Below are 15,779 nucleotides of genomic sequence, written 5' to 3'. Positions count from 1 at the left end.
GATGGACATACAGATGGATTTAAAGATTGATGGTCTCTGGATGTAGTTTTGAAGACTGATGGTTTCAGAGTTAGCTTTAAAGATTGATGGTCTCTGGCATTACAGCTTATTAAAATCTGTATTCTATCTTTGTTGCCTTAGATGCAGGGGAGGGGTATGGGGTGTTAAGGACACTCTTCTCCTCCTCTTACATGTTGGCTTTTTCTCTCTCCTGTATTTTCTGGTTTGGTCTTTTCTACTTTCTAGGCATGACAATTCTATCCTTCCTGGTCTTTCCTCAGTTCTTCCCTGGGGATCCTAAAGTCCCACCTCTGTCTTCCTGCCAACATTATTTCCCAATCAAAACCAAGAGGGAGCAGGGTCCTCCATTCTCTTATGTGCAGATCCCCATGTATTTTGGGGGACATAATTAACTTAAGTAGTATTAGATCAAATATACTGAATGCTTGTTGATAACATCTAAAAGAATCTAAAAACCTTTCCTGATTATTCTGAGAATTAAAAGTGTTGGCTTAGGTGGCCAATATCTGTAGCCCAACAGTGGGGGACAAAATAAAGGATTAGTTGGTAGGGATTTTTTTTCTCTCTTGCCCAGAAGTCTTGAACCTTTGTCAGGGTGGTTTAAGGTTTGGAGCAATACATTTTTATTGAACCAGGAAAAGAGAGTCACAGTTGCAAAAAACAAAAAATCTTTTACACAAGCAAATATGCACAAACTGACATATATTTATATATAAATTCATGCATGCATACTCATATATCTTCATGCCAAACAGTTGGGCTCAGATAAGCACATATAATCCCATACTACAAACACACAACCATACTTACATATGCATATGAAACCAAAGAACAAGTGCCAGCACAGAAAGAAACTCACTCGTTCTGGATGAAGAATGAGTTTCAATATTTGTTACATAGAGAAAAAAAAAAGCTTCGCCCCTTTTGTTGCTAAGTGAATTAAATCCAAATCTGTAAGAAAAAAAGCTTTGTCCTCTATAGTAAGACTAAGCATGCATTTCTGTTAAGAAAAGACCTGTTTTGATCCATGGCAAGGAGAAGCCTGTTTGCTCTTTTTGCTCTTTCTGCAGCTTCTTTGTCCTTCTTTTCCTCTGCATTCAGTGCATTTCTTTCTTAGTTTCTAAATTCCCTTTGAATTTCCAAGTTATTACACTCTGCTTTTCTTCTTCCTCCTCTTCCTAATCTTGCTCTCTCTTTTGCTTCCTAATCTTGAGCTCTCCTCCTGCACTGATGTAATAATGCCATACAATATAATCATTCCAAGTTTTTGTACCTTTTCCAGGGAAATAGATAACATGTTTATTCCTAGCATCATTTCTATTTTTTCACTAAAATGTGAAACATCAATTCCATTCATAAATTGAAAAAGAATTTTACAACAGAGAATGTTTACATATGTATCCATTAAGACTAGACATCCTGAGAGACACAGCCAGAATAGAGCAAATACATAGGCGAATGCCAGCAGCAAACCACTGATCTGAGAATGGGACCCCCGTGGAAGGAATCTTAGAAAGGACTGAAAGAGCTTGAAGGGGCTTGAGACCCCATATGAACAACAATGCCAACCAACCAGAGCTTCCAGGACTAAGCAACTACCCAAAGACTATACATGGACTGACCCTGGGCTCCAACCTCATAGGTAGCAATGAATAGCCTAGTAAGATCACCAGTGAAAGAGGAAGCCCTTGATCCTGCCAAGACTGAACCCCCAGTGAACGGAATTGTTGGGGGGAGGGTGATAATGGGGAGAGGATGAGGAGGGGAACACCCATATAGAAGGGGAGAGGGAAGGGATAGGGGTATGTTGTCCCGGAAACCGGGAAGGGGAATAACAATAGAAATGTAAATAAGAAATACTCAAGTTAATAAAGATGGAAATAAATGAATAAATAAATAAATAAATAAAGACTAGACATTCATTTTCAATTACTAACTCTACAGTTTCAGGAAGAGTTAAAGACTATAACTAAGCTATCATAGAAGATTTGTATAGATAAACCTATCAATATTTTATCTTCTGTATTTTCACCTAAAATAAATCACTACTTGGCATTTTATGACCATTCATTAATTGTTTTACAACCCCTTGGAATGTGTTCCAAATTGTAAATATCATTTTTCCATCTCAGAAGCAATAAACTCATAACACTTGAAGACTGGCAGAGTTCTCATTGCAATTTTAATATCCTAGAGAACTTAATAATATGTGGTTAAAGTAACAGTAATTATGTAGTGTGTTGAAACCAAAGAAACTTGGACACCCTGCACTAACATCTGTTTTTCCAGCAATTTTGAAGACTAGAACTGGAAAAATTGAGACCCCACATGCTTGCTTTTATTTAGTAAGTGTTTTCATTAAGAAGGAAGGAAGCACTTACAATGTAACTCTCATTATTTAGGAATAAATTTTCTTCAAGCAATCATTTCTGTAGCCTCATATCCATCACCGAAATCTTGGTTAGCATTGTACTTTTATTGGTTCTGCTTAAGTCTGTACTTTGACTTGATTTCTCAACTACTCAAATGTTGTCTCCTTAGATTCAACAGGGCAATGTGGGCCTCCTCCAACTATTGAAAATGGAGACATCACCTCCTTGTCATTACCAGTATATGCACCATTATCATCAGTTGAATATCAATGCCAATCCTTCTATAAAATGCAGGGCAGCAAGAAAATAACCTGCAAAAATGGAGAGTGGGAAGAGCCACCAAAGTGTTTACGTAAGTAACCTTTTTTGTGCAAAAAGTCACTTCCAAGATTGGATTATTTGAAATAGAGCATTCAGTGGTTAAAAGTACTATTTGGATGATTGTTTGACTTACAAATTTAAGCATTATGGAAATAAGATTTTTAGATAGAAAATAGTAGAAAAAATATACATCAGTGGTTCTCAAACTTGCTAGGCTAAAACATTAATGTTTTGGTGACTATCAGCCATGAATTTATTTTTGTTACTATCTTATATCTGTAATTTTGCTACTTTCATGAATTGGGACCTGAATACCTGTGTTTTCTGTTGTTGTGTCTCCTGTGAAAGGGTCATTCAATCCCCAAAAGGTCACAACTCACTGGTTGAAAACTGCTGTTATATGTTTCATTCTTTATTATTGAGTGTTTGCATTTGCATAGGTATTCATTAAACTGTCTTAGTCAGTTTGCTATCTGTGAGGAGACATCATGACCATTATCATCTTTTATAAGAAGTATTTAATTGAAACTTACTAACAGTTCCATAGCTTTAATTCATTACCATCATGGAGGAAGCACTGTGTCATGAAGGCCAACACTGTGAAGTAGTAGATGACAATTCTACATCCAGACCTGCAGGCAGCAGAGAGAGCCACTAAGCCTATACTAGGCTTTGGAAACTTCAGACCCTATTCCTCAAAACCACATATCCTCCAGTGAGGCCATACCTACTCCAACAAGGCACACCCCCTATTCCTTATGTAGGAGCTTTACTCCCTGCTGATTAAGCAATCAAATTTATGAGTCTTTCTGAACATTCTTTTCCAAACCACCACATCTGTATGTACCTTACACTAATCAGATCTAGCTTCACAGATACACCCATGCACTTTCACATACACCACCTAATTCTACTAACCCCTGCCTCTCATTCAAGAAGTTTTACTTTTACTCACTGTGTGAGAAAGAATACAAAAAATAATTTGTGTTCCTGTGTTGGATCATTTCACTTAATGTCCACTACTATGATTTTCTCACTAATATATATATATTAATACATTACATTAATCATTAATCATTTATTTGATGGGAATCTAGATAATTCTTTCATCTTAAAACTACTGTGACATAGAAAGTTACAATAAAGTTATGCATGTAGGTAGAGTAGGTTGACTCCAAATTCTTTAAGTAAATTCCAAAAGAGTGAAACAGAGATGATATCTGGTGGTTCTATTTTCAGGATTTTATGAAATCTTCATGTTCTCCATGGTAACTGAATACACTCATAACTTATCAACACCTTATGAGTTTCTTTTACTCTACGTACACATGAACATTTGATATTCTTTAACACTCCTGTCTATAATGCCATTCTAACTGGGTGATAAGGAATCTCATTGAAGCTTTGATTGACAGACAGTGCCATCAGGGCTAATATTATTAAGCATTTTTTTCCTCGATGGCATGTGCTTTGTTTGTTTGCTTGTTATGAGGAATATCTATTTATTTTATCCAGTTTTGGTTGACTTACTTTTATTTTAAAAGTATTTTTAATTCCATATGTGTTCTTGATATAGGAAACCCGTATATATTTTATATAAATCCCTGACAATAAAAAAAAAAAACAAAAACAAAAAAACTGACAACCATCTTCTCTAAAGTTCTCAACTATACACAAGTACCTCATTGTGATTAACTTCATTGGTCAAGATGTGCTTTCTCACTCATGGTTTGAAATTCCATCTAAACATTCAAACCATCTTTGTTCAATCCAAGTCAAGTATTTCCTTGTTTGTTTGTTTTATTTTTTTCCTTCTAATTTTGGTGTTTTCTTCTTTTGTTCTTACTTCTATGTCTTTCATACACTTTGAGTTGACTTTTACCCATTTTGAGAGGCTGGAATGAAATTTTAATCATCTTTTCATGGATATCAATCTCCGTTGTATCATTTATTGAAGATACTATCATCTCTCCACCATATGTTTTGGAAACTCTAATAAGATCAGTTAACTATAGACACTTAGCATTTTGCTGCATACAAGAAACACAACTCGGTGAAAAAGACAGACACTACCTCAGAGTAAATGGCTAGAAAACAATTTTCCAACCAAATGGTCTGAAGAAAAAGCTGGAGGAGTCATACTAATATCAAATAAAATCAACTTTCAAACAAAAGTTATCAAAAAAGATAAGGAAGGACACTTCACAGTCATCAAAGGAAAAGTCAGCCAAGATGAACTCTCAATCCTAAATATTTATGCTCCAAATGCAATGGTACCTATATTCATAAAAGAAACCTTAATAAAGCTCAAAGCACACAATACACCTCACACAATAATAATAGGAGATTTCAACACCACATTCTCATCACTGGATAAATCGTGGAAACAGAAACTAAACAGAAACCTAGAAATTAACAGAAGTTATGAACCAAATGTATTTAACAGATATCAATAGAACATTCCATCCTAAAACAAAGGAATATAACTTCTCAATACCTCATGGTACCTTATCCAAAACTGATCATAGAATCAGTTGCAAATCAGGCCTCAATGGAACAAGAAGATTGAAATTACCCCATGCATCCTATTAGATCACCAGGGAATAAGGTTGGTCTTTAATAACAACAAAAACAAAAGAAAGTATACATCCACATGAAAGTTAAACAATACTCAACTCAATGATAACTTGGTCAAGGAAGAAGTAAGAAAGAAATTAAAAACTTCTTAGAATTTAATGGAAATTAAGGCACAACATACCCAAACATATAGGACAAAATGAAAGCAGTGCTAAGAGAAATACTCATAGCTATTGGTGCCTGCAGAAAGAAACTAGAGAGAGCATACACTAGCAGTTTGACAGCACACCTCAAAGCTGTAGAACAATAAGAAGTAAATACACCCAAGAGGAGTAGGTTGCAGGAAATAATCAAACTCAGTGCTGAAGTCAACCACGTAGGAACAAAAAGAACTATACAAAGAATCAACACAACCAAGAGCTTATTCTTTGAGAAAACCAACAAGATAGATAAACTCTTAACCAGACTAACCAGAGGGCACAGAGGGAGTGTCCAATCTAACAAAATCAGAAATGAAAAAGCAAACATAGCAGAATCTGGGGAAATTAAAAATATCATCGGATCCTTCTACAAAAGCCTATATTCAACACATGTGAAAAAATCTGGATGTAATGTACAATTTTCTAGACAGAAACCAGGTACCAAAAGTTAAATCAGGACCACATAAACCATCTAACCAGTCCCAAAACTCCTAAAGAAATAAAAGCAATTATTAAAAGTCCTCCGAACCAAAAAAAAAAAAAAACCCAAAAAATCCCAGGACCAGATGGGTTTAGTGCAGAATTCTATCAGACCTTCATAGAAGACCTATTATCAATGTTCTCCAAACAATTCTACAGAATAGAAACAGAAGGAACACACCGAATTCCTTCTATGAAGTCACAATTACACTTATACCTAAACCACACTAAGACCCCCCAAAAGAAAGAGAACTTCAGTCCAATTTTAAAATACTCAATTTTACTGAGTATTTTTCTGTCAATATCCATTTTCCCTCATGAATATTGACAGAAAAATACTCAATAAAATTCTCACAAACTGAATCCAAGAACACATCAGAAGGATCATCCATCATGATCAATAGGCTTCATCCCAGGGATGCAGGAATGGTTCAATATATGAAAGATCCTCATCATAAACAAATATAAAAACAAACTCAAAGGAAAAAACACAACACACAATCATCTCATTAGATGCTGAGAGACCATTTAACAAAATTCAGCACCCCTTCATGTTAAAAATCTTGGAAAGATCAAGGATTCAAGACGCATAACCTAAACATAGTAAAAGTAACATACAGCAAACCAGTAGTCAACATCAAACTAAATGGAGAGAAACTAGAAGAAAAAATGAATGAGATCTCAGAAGATGGAAAGATCTCCCATGCTCATGGATTGGCAGTAGTAATATTGTAAAAATGGCCATTTTTCCAAAAGCAATGCAATCCCCATCAAAATTCCAACTCATAGAGTTAGAAAAAAGAATTCGCAAATTCTTTTGGGATAACAAAAGACCCAGGATAGCAAAAACTATTCTCAACAATAAAAGAACTGCTGGGAGAATCTCCTCCCCTGATCTCAAGCAGTATTACAGAGCAATAGTGGAAAAAACTGTATGGTATTGGTACAGAGACAGGCAGATAGAGCAGTGGAATAGAATTGACGACCCAGAAATGAAACCAGAAACCTATGGTCACTTGATCTTTGACAAAGGAGCTAAAACCATCTATTGTAAAAAAGATAATCTTTTCAACAATCGGTGCTGGTTCAACGGGATCACATCATGTAGAAGAATGCAAATTGATCCATTCTTAGTGCAAAACTCAAGTCCAAGTGGATCAAAGAGCTCCCCATAAAAGCAGGTACATTCAAACTAATAGAAGAAAAAATGGTGAAGACCCTCAAACACATGGGTACTGAGGAAATTTTCCTGAAGAAAATACCAATGTCTTATGCTCTAAGATCAAGAATCGACAAATGAGACCTCACAAAATTGCAAAGCTTTGGTAAGGCAAAGGACACTGTCATTAGGACAAAACGGCAAACAACAGATTGAGAAAAGATCTTTATCTTTCCTACATCAGATAGAGGGCTAATACACAATACATACAAAGGACTGAAATAGTTAGACCCCAGAGAATCAAATAACCCCATAAAAATGTGATACAGACCTAGACAAAAAAATTCTTACCTGAGGAATATTGAATGGCTGAGAAGTACCTAAAGAAATGTCCAATATCCTTAGTTATCAGGGGAGATTCCCCTTCATAACTTTCAGAATGGCTAAGATTAAAAAAAAAAAAAAAGGAACACTCCTCCATTATTGGTTGGATTGCAAACTGGTACAACAACTCTGAAAAATCAGTTTTTATGTTCCACAGAAAGTTGGACATAGTACTACCTGAGTATCCAGGTCTACCACTCTTGGGTACATACCGAAAATATGCTCCAACACATAACAAGGACATATTCTCCACTGTGTTCACAGCAATCTTATTTGTAATAGCCAGAAGCTGGGAAGAATCTAGATATCCTTCAACAGAAGAATAGATACAGAAAATGTGGTACATCTACACAATGGAGTTCCATTCTGCTACTAAAAAAAAATGTCTTCACAAAATTCATAAGCAATAGATGGAACTAGAAAATATTACCCTGACTGAGGTAACCCAATCACAGAAAAACACACTTGTTATGCATTCACTTCTAAGCAGATATTAAGTCAAAAGCTCAGATTACTCAAGATAAAATCCACAGACTACATGAAGCTTAAGAAGAAAGACAACTAAAGTGTGAATGCTTCAGTCCTTCTTAAAAGGGGGAACAAAAATATTCATAAGAGGAGATATGGAGACACAATTTGGAGCAGAAACTGAAGACTGGCCAACCTGGGGATCCAGCACACACACACACACACACACACACACACACACACACACACACACACACACAGCCACCAAACCCAGACAATATTGATGATGCCAAGACATGCATGCTGACAGGAGCCTGATATAGTGTCTCCTGAGAGGCTCAACTAGAGCATGACTAATACAGAGGCTAATGATAGCAGCAAACTATTGAACTGAGAATGTGGTCCCCATTGGAAGAGTTAGAGAAAGGGTTAAAGAAGCTGAAGGGGTTGCAACTCCATAAGTACAACAATACCAACCAGCCACAGCTCGCAGGAACTAATCCACTACCCAAAGACTACACATGTACAGACCCATGGGTCCAGGTGTATATGTAGCAGAGGATGGCCTTGTTGGGCACCAATCGGGGGAGAAGTCCTTGGTCCTGCCAGTGCTCGATCCCCAGTATAAGTGAATATCAGGCCAGGGAGGTGGGAAGGTGAGGTGGTTGGGTGGTAGAACACCCTCATAGATGAAGGGGTAGGGAGCTTTGAATAGGGTGTTTATGGACAAGAACTCTGGAAAGGGGATAACATTTTAAATGTAATTAAGACAATATACAATAATAAAATGGATAAAAAGAAAGAACTTTTTATAGACAATAAAAAGAAAAAAGTTTCTCAAAAAATAAATAAATATAAAATGTTATTTTTATCTTAGTGAGGTTTCATATAGTCTGTTACTTGATGAAAAAACATGGACATTTTAATATAAATTTTAATTCTTCCCAGTTATTAATATACAAGAATTCATTTTTGTCTTTTCAAATTCCTTCAGTGGTAATCTCATTGCCATGGTTGATGTCTTTAATTTGTGTTGTTAAAGTCATTAGTATTTTATTTCTTTTGAAGTTACTGTTAATGAGATTTCTTCTTCTGTTATTGTCAAAAAACAGAACTGCACTAAAGAAAAGAGATTTTTGTATACTGGTCATTCATATTGGTAATCTGTTTTGTTTTCAGTTCTTATACTTTAGTGACACTTAAGGATTTATCACGTATAAAAATATGACTGATTTGGCATAAATATGACTGATTCAATAATTGTCATACTTTATGTTTTCATTGTTATAAATCAAATTCTGATATTGCAGTAAAAAGATAGGATGTCTTTAACTTATTGCTGATTACACAGTCAATATTTTCTGTCATTTTACATCCAAAATGAATACGGTGCTAGGTATATCATATGTTATATCTTATACATTATGGCCCTTGATTATTCTTCTCTACTATCTTTTTTATACCAAAAATATTTTATTCTGACTATACATAGTTCTATCAGATATGCTTACTATATCTATCAAAATGATCATTTTGCTTAACATTTATTCCATTGATGTAATGCAGTATATCATTCAAATATATGGATTGAACTCTCCTTACCTTTCTGGGAGGTAACAAAGTTGATTTTGTTGGATCATATTTAAGAACTCCATGAAAACATTTTTAATAATTTAAATAAACTTTATTATAAGAAGCTTGCAAATAAGTTGTCTATTCCATTCATTTGTTGATTGGTGGACTTGGTTATTTGGATTTTAAGTTTCTAGATCTCTGTAAATTCTAGGTATTAACCCCTTGTCTGGAGTGTAGATGGCAAGGATTTCTTCCATCTATAGACTGGGTTTGCTCTGCTGAATGTTTCCTCTGCTGTATAGCAACCGTATTTTCTAGTAGTTGCATCTAATGGTACTTGGTCTTAGTTTCTGTACTGTTGGTGTTATATCCAAACACTTCTTGCCTACCATGTGTCTTGAAGTTGGTTCCTTATATTTTCTTCTGACATTTTCAATGTTAAAGGCATGCTAAGTTTTCAGATCCACGCTCAATGGAATTTTGTACAAGGTGAAAGTGTTTAATTTTATCCTTCTGTGGGTAAAAATTTAGGTTTTTTTTTCAGTACCACATGTAACTGACCTCTTTTCCAGTGCTTGTTTTTGCCTTATTTCTCAAAAATTGGTAAGCATAGTGGTTCTCTACTCATGTCCATTAATTTACCTGGGTATAGTTTTGCCAACACTAGGCTGCTTTTATTACTATAGCTATGAATTATAAATTGAGTTCTGATAGTGTGGTCATTCCAGCAGGGTTCTTACTTCTTTCTTCCTTTCTTCCTTTCTTCCTTTCTTCCTCTCTCTCTCTCTCTCTCTCTCTCTCTCTCTCTCTCTCTCTCTCTCTCTCTCTCTCTCTCTCTCTCTCTCTCTCTCTTTCTTTTTTTACTGTGTATCCCAGTCTTTATTTAAGAACTTAAGAACTTCGGACGGGTTCCTGATCAACAGCGTCACTGAACTTCATCTCCCCTCTTCCCCCTCAACCACCCCTGTTTGTGCTTTCAATTCCTCCCCAGGAAAAGAATCTAGGCCCAAAGCTCCAGGTTCTCTTTGTCTACCTCCCTTCCTTGCCTTGGCTCATCTCATCCCCAGGGAGGGCTGGTGCCTCAGTTTGAATGCATGGGAGAGCCCAGAACAGTGACAGGAACAGAGGGAATGGCCTCGCCCTCAGGAAAAGAGACCAGTAGAGTGTGGTGAAATGGGGGCTCCCATAGCCTGGGGCACCAACGTGGGGGCCCTGGGGCAGAGGAAAGGACACAGCCCTGCCTGAGAAAGGTTTCCCGCGGCCTCATACTCTTCTGGTTGTGAATATTCAATGCTTGATCTTTTCCCCTTCTGGCGCCGGTTACAGAACCACACTTGAACCATATCCCTCTCCAGCCCAAGCAGCTTGGCAATGGTAGTGATCTGCTGCAGGGAGGGCTTCCGGCACTGCAGAAACTTGTTCTCCAGATTTCCACCTCACAAGGTTCTCAATGCTAGTCCGCTTTCTCTCCCGGGCCTGCACCAGGGTCTCCGATCTGCATATCTCCTGAAGGTTCTCTTTGTTGTTCGCTTCCTCCACCCACTTCTCCAGCAGGGGCCGCAGCTTACACATGTTCTTAAGGCTGAGCTGCAGGGCCTCGAAGCGGCAGATGGTTGTCTGGCTGAACACCTTTCCGAAGAGAACGCCCAGGGTGAGCCCCACGTCGGCCTGAGTGTACCCCAACGTGATCCTCTTCTGTTTCAGCAGCTTGGCAAACTGCTCTAGCTCCTTCTGCAGGGCGTTCATGCCCTGGGACTCCTCGGGACTTGGTTCCACCTTCTCCAATTTCAGGGCACTGGGCCGGGCAGTACAGGGCCCAGAGGAGGCTCCCTCCGAGTTTCTCTCCACTCGTGCTCCTGCCTGGCCCTCGGGCTGCAAAGTCTCCATGCCAACTTGGGGGACTAGGCCCAGTCCAACCTGAGGTCCACAGTATGCCATCCCTCCACAGAACTTGTATGCCGGGGGACATGGGGAGATCCCCAACACCTCTGAGCCTGGGCCGATTCCACGCCCACTTGGAGGCCCCTGAAAGCTTAGCCAGGTTCGAGGGTCCACCCAGCCCGGCTCCAGTCCTGCTGACCCATCACCCCCAGCAGGTTGGGGTGAGAAGGCGAAGTCTGAAGCCAGGTGTCCAGCCATGGGGAAGGTGGGCTCCCAGAGCCGGGGGCCTGGTGGAAGGACGACTCACCTATGGACTAGGGTTCTTTTTAACATTGCTTGCTGCTCCTTAGGTATTTCTTGTGCTTCTTTATACTTCGTAGTATTATTTTTATAAACCTGTGTAGTAAAATACAACAATATTTTGATAAGTTTTTCTCAAAGCTGTAAATGAATTTTCACAGTATATTAATTTTCAGAACATTACTTTGGAAAGTTGAAATTGATATTTATTGAAATTTCATGTACCTGCATTAGCTTCTTCTCTAGATTTAATTTATATACCTTCTTTTCTAATAGGAGTTATATATTCTTGATGTTGGAAGTTGGTAGCTATGCTTTATTTTTGAATGTTGCTCCCTTTAGAGCATAGATAGTTAGGCTGCTTTGTGAGAAATGCATTCATTCTGTATTCCTTTTGTTTTTTTTTTTTATATTTTGGCCTTTGGTTTACTGGTTATCCCCTATCTGTCTCATATATATTGTATTATATACATTTGTCCCTTAATTTTATGAATGTTAATACAAATAACATGCAAATTTAAAAAATAACATATCAAACTTAAGCAAACTCAAAGTCAGGACTTCTACATGGACTTCTAAACAGGTAGAATTGCCATTGGGAACAATCAAGACTTTCCTGCTATTGATATTTTCAAACCTATTTTTATTTAATTTGTACAACTGTTAATTTCTAATTTTTATAACTAAATCTGTTTCAAACTGTATATTCCCTACAAATTTTATTTATTCACATTATACATTGTCTTCCTTACTTCCTTTAATTATTTTTGTGTGTTCTCTTGGAAATCACTGAGATTTCAGAATGATTCTTTTAAACCCTTCATTTAACATTTTATCTACATCAGTATATTGAGAGTTTGTTGCTGAAAGTGTATTGGATCTAGGGTAGAGTCTTGTTGCCTTCCAATTTTTAAATATTTCTTGTGCCTTTTTGAACATGTGGTGGATCAGTTTTTCTAAACTATATTTATGGAAATTTTTTAGAGGGAAGCTCTTTTCCCGAGATGTATCTTAGGCTGCAATTGAGGTGTTATTTCCAGGTAGCACTATTGGCTTCTTTGTCTGTAATTAACACCTTCGGGCACAATGTGAAGCACTCTTTCTGTGAATCCTGCTGAGACTGAGGCAGAGACAGCACAGAGTGCAAGGTACTCACTCTGTTAAGACTGATACAGTGAGTGTTGTAGCTCAAAAGTGGTATTGCAGATTTTCTCAGAAACAGTTAATGGCAGCTTGGGTTACTGTTCCTGGAACCATCAGTAGAGAGAGGTCAGTAACCCTTTTCCTGTAACCAGACAGTGGCAGGAGACCAGATGCTGCAATGGGAGATGTGGTTATGGGACTCTGTAGCACTTAGTCCTGGTCTTTACTGTAGTGCATGCTTAGTTCTGCTGTAGGCCAGGGTGGCAATAGTGAGCAAATTTATAGGGATAGCATGAGCAAAGATGGTCTAACCCTCTTGTTTTTCCACTAATGTAAGTTCAAAGGCCAGGTTAGTGGTTTGTGAAGCTGCTTTTAACCAGGCTTGCTACATGTCCAGAATGACAATTTGATAGATTGGTGTGAAAACTATCAAAAAATTCATGAAACATTATTCATTATTAGTAGCTAATAGTTTAAGAGTGAATATTATGAAAGTAATTATTGTTTAGGCTTTTGATAGCAGTATTTTTAAAAATACTTATAACACTGAACATTAGATCTCAATATTATACACATGCCAAGGTTCAAATTCTGTACCTTGGCTCAGTATCTAAATCAATGTGAACCATGGATATCCTGAAATATAATTTTTATTTAATGATGTTAGTAATCTTTGATAGAAAAATTTATTATATTAAACATATTATTTGGATGCCATTTGCTACTCAAAATTTACTAACTTTATGTGTCTATTTATATATGATTTTAAAATTGTTTCAGAAATAATGCTTGAAAGCTAATTTTTCTGTAGGGTTATATATCACTTAATGAGCACTTGTGGAAATTTTTCTTTCAGATCCATGTGTATTAACAGAAGAAATTATGAGAAGACAGAAAATAATTCCCAAGAGGACAAAGAATAAAAAGATTTATATCCAGTCAGGGGATTATGTTGAATTTGTGTGTCTAACTGCATATCAAAAGGCACGAGGATCACCTGAGTTTCGTATACAGTGCATTGATGGTCACATCAATTATCCCACCTGCTCAAAATAAGTTACAACTCTTAGTAGACTTCATAAATGATCATTTGTTTTGAAAGGTGTGTGAACATTGCTAACACAGTTTCAAATTACATTTGAAATATTAACATATTTCTTCCATAAGTGCAAAGTTCTGTTAACAAATGGTGATTAATTTGGACATGAGAGACAGCTGCCACAAATGCAAAAGCAGAGCATTGGAAACTCCTGATCCAAAAGGGATGTGCCTAGCCTCCATCAATGACAGAATTAGATGCAACTGCTTTAGTGTCTGTTTCTATCCAGCACTTTCTTAAGTTGCTCCAATCATGATGCTACCTTTGTATCTCAATCTCTGATTCACAGTGAATGGAAGATGTATTGTCTCAGTCTTCAAATTAGTATTAGTTCACAAACACGTGACAACTGAATTGACAGATTTAACACTATAAATGAATACACGTGTTACATAATTCTTTTGTAGTGATAATAAATCTAAAAAGTATTTGTGCATAAATTTCTAAAATAATGATATGGCCCATGGAAAGTTTCAGATGGTTATAGAATTAAATTAAAATATAACTGGGTATATGATTCCATCTCTGTCATATTTTGGACATTCAAAGTTATAAGTATTCTGTACAACTTATTTTTTTCATAGTTAAAAGAATATATTCTTTTTTTTTTTTACTTTTTCTTCCTTTTTTTATTGAATTGGGTATGTGTTATTTACATTTCAAATGTTATTCCCTTTCCCAGTTTCCTATCCATCAGCACCATAATCCCTCCCCCTCCCCTTCTATATGGGTGTCCCCATCCCCATCCAACCCCCATTACAGTCCCCCCAATCCCCTTCCACTAGTGCCCTAACAAGGCTATTCACTGCTACCTATGCGGTTCAAGTCCAGGGTGAGTCCATTTAGTCTTTGGGTAGTGGTTTAGTCCCTGGAAGCACTGGTTGGTTGGCATTGATGTTTTTATGGGGTCACAACCAACTTCAAGTCTTTCAGTCCTTTCTCTAATTCCTCCAACAGGTGTCCTGTCCTCAGTTCAGTGGTATGCTGTTGGCATTCGCCTCTGTATTTGACATGTTCTGGCTGTGTTTCTCAGGAGAGATCTATATCCAGTTCCTGTCAGCATGCACTTCTTAGCTTCATCCATCTTATCTAGTTTTGGTGGCTGTATATGTATGGGCTACACGTAGGGTAGGTTCTGAAGGGCCATTCCTTCAATCTCCACTCTAAACTTTGCCTCCCTATCTCTTATTATGGATATTTTTGTTCCCCTTTTAAAGAAGGAGTGAAGCATTCACATTTTAGTCATCTTTCTTGAGTTTCATGTGGTCTGTGCATTTGGATAATTGAAGCATTTGGGCTTATTTCCACTTATCAACTATGTGTGTTATTCCATGACTGGGTTACCTCACTCAAGATGATATTTTCTAGTTCCATCCATTTGCCTAAGATTTTCAGGAAGTCATGGTTTTTGATAGATGAGTAGTATTCCATTGTGTAGATGTACCACATTTTCTGTATCCATTCCTCTGTTGAACGGCACCTGGGATCTTTCCAGCTTCTGGCTATTATAAATAAGGCTGCTATAAACATAGTGGAGCATGTGTATTTGCTGTATGTTGGAGCATCTTTTGGGTATATGCCCAAGAGAGGGTCCTCAGGTAGTGCAATGTCCAATTCTCTAAGGAACCTCCACACTGATATCCAGAGAGGTTGTACCAGTTTGCAATCCCATCAACAATGGAGGAGTGTCGCTCTTTCTCCACATCCTCCCCAGCACCTGTTGTCACCTGAGTTTTTGATCTTAGCCATTCTGACTGTTGTGAGGTTGAGTCTCAGGATTGTTTTGATTTTCATTTCCC

General features: G+C 37.2%; 1 protein-coding gene and 1 pseudogene across 1 annotated transcript in view; one reads left to right on the top strand and one right to left on the bottom strand.

Moving 5' to 3' along the window:
* Nucleotides 1–14,494, top strand: part of LOC116911304 (complement factor H-like) — a 69,552-nt gene extending 55,058 nt beyond the window's left edge. Inside the window, exons 11-12 of the mRNA XM_032915218.1 lie at nucleotides 2,563–2,745; nucleotides 13,738–14,494. Coding sequence (XP_032771109.1) covers nucleotides 2,563–2,745; nucleotides 13,738–13,937 — 383 coding nt within the window. The 3' untranslated portion in view covers nucleotides 13,938–14,494. The remainder of the gene's footprint in view (nucleotides 1–2,562; nucleotides 2,746–13,737) is intronic.
* On the bottom strand, nucleotides 10,639–11,696 carry LOC116911305 (annotated as a pseudogene).
* Nucleotides 14,495–15,779: the final 1,285 nt, after the last annotated feature.

The sequence above is a fragment of the Rattus rattus genome, chromosome 10 (genome assembly GCF_011064425.1).
Source record: "Rattus rattus isolate New Zealand chromosome 10, Rrattus_CSIRO_v1, whole genome shotgun sequence".
NCBI lineage: Eukaryota > Metazoa > Chordata > Mammalia > Rodentia > Muridae > Rattus > Rattus rattus.
Note: the sequence above shows the minus strand (reverse complement) of the source record. Positions and strands in the feature narration are given on the sequence as shown.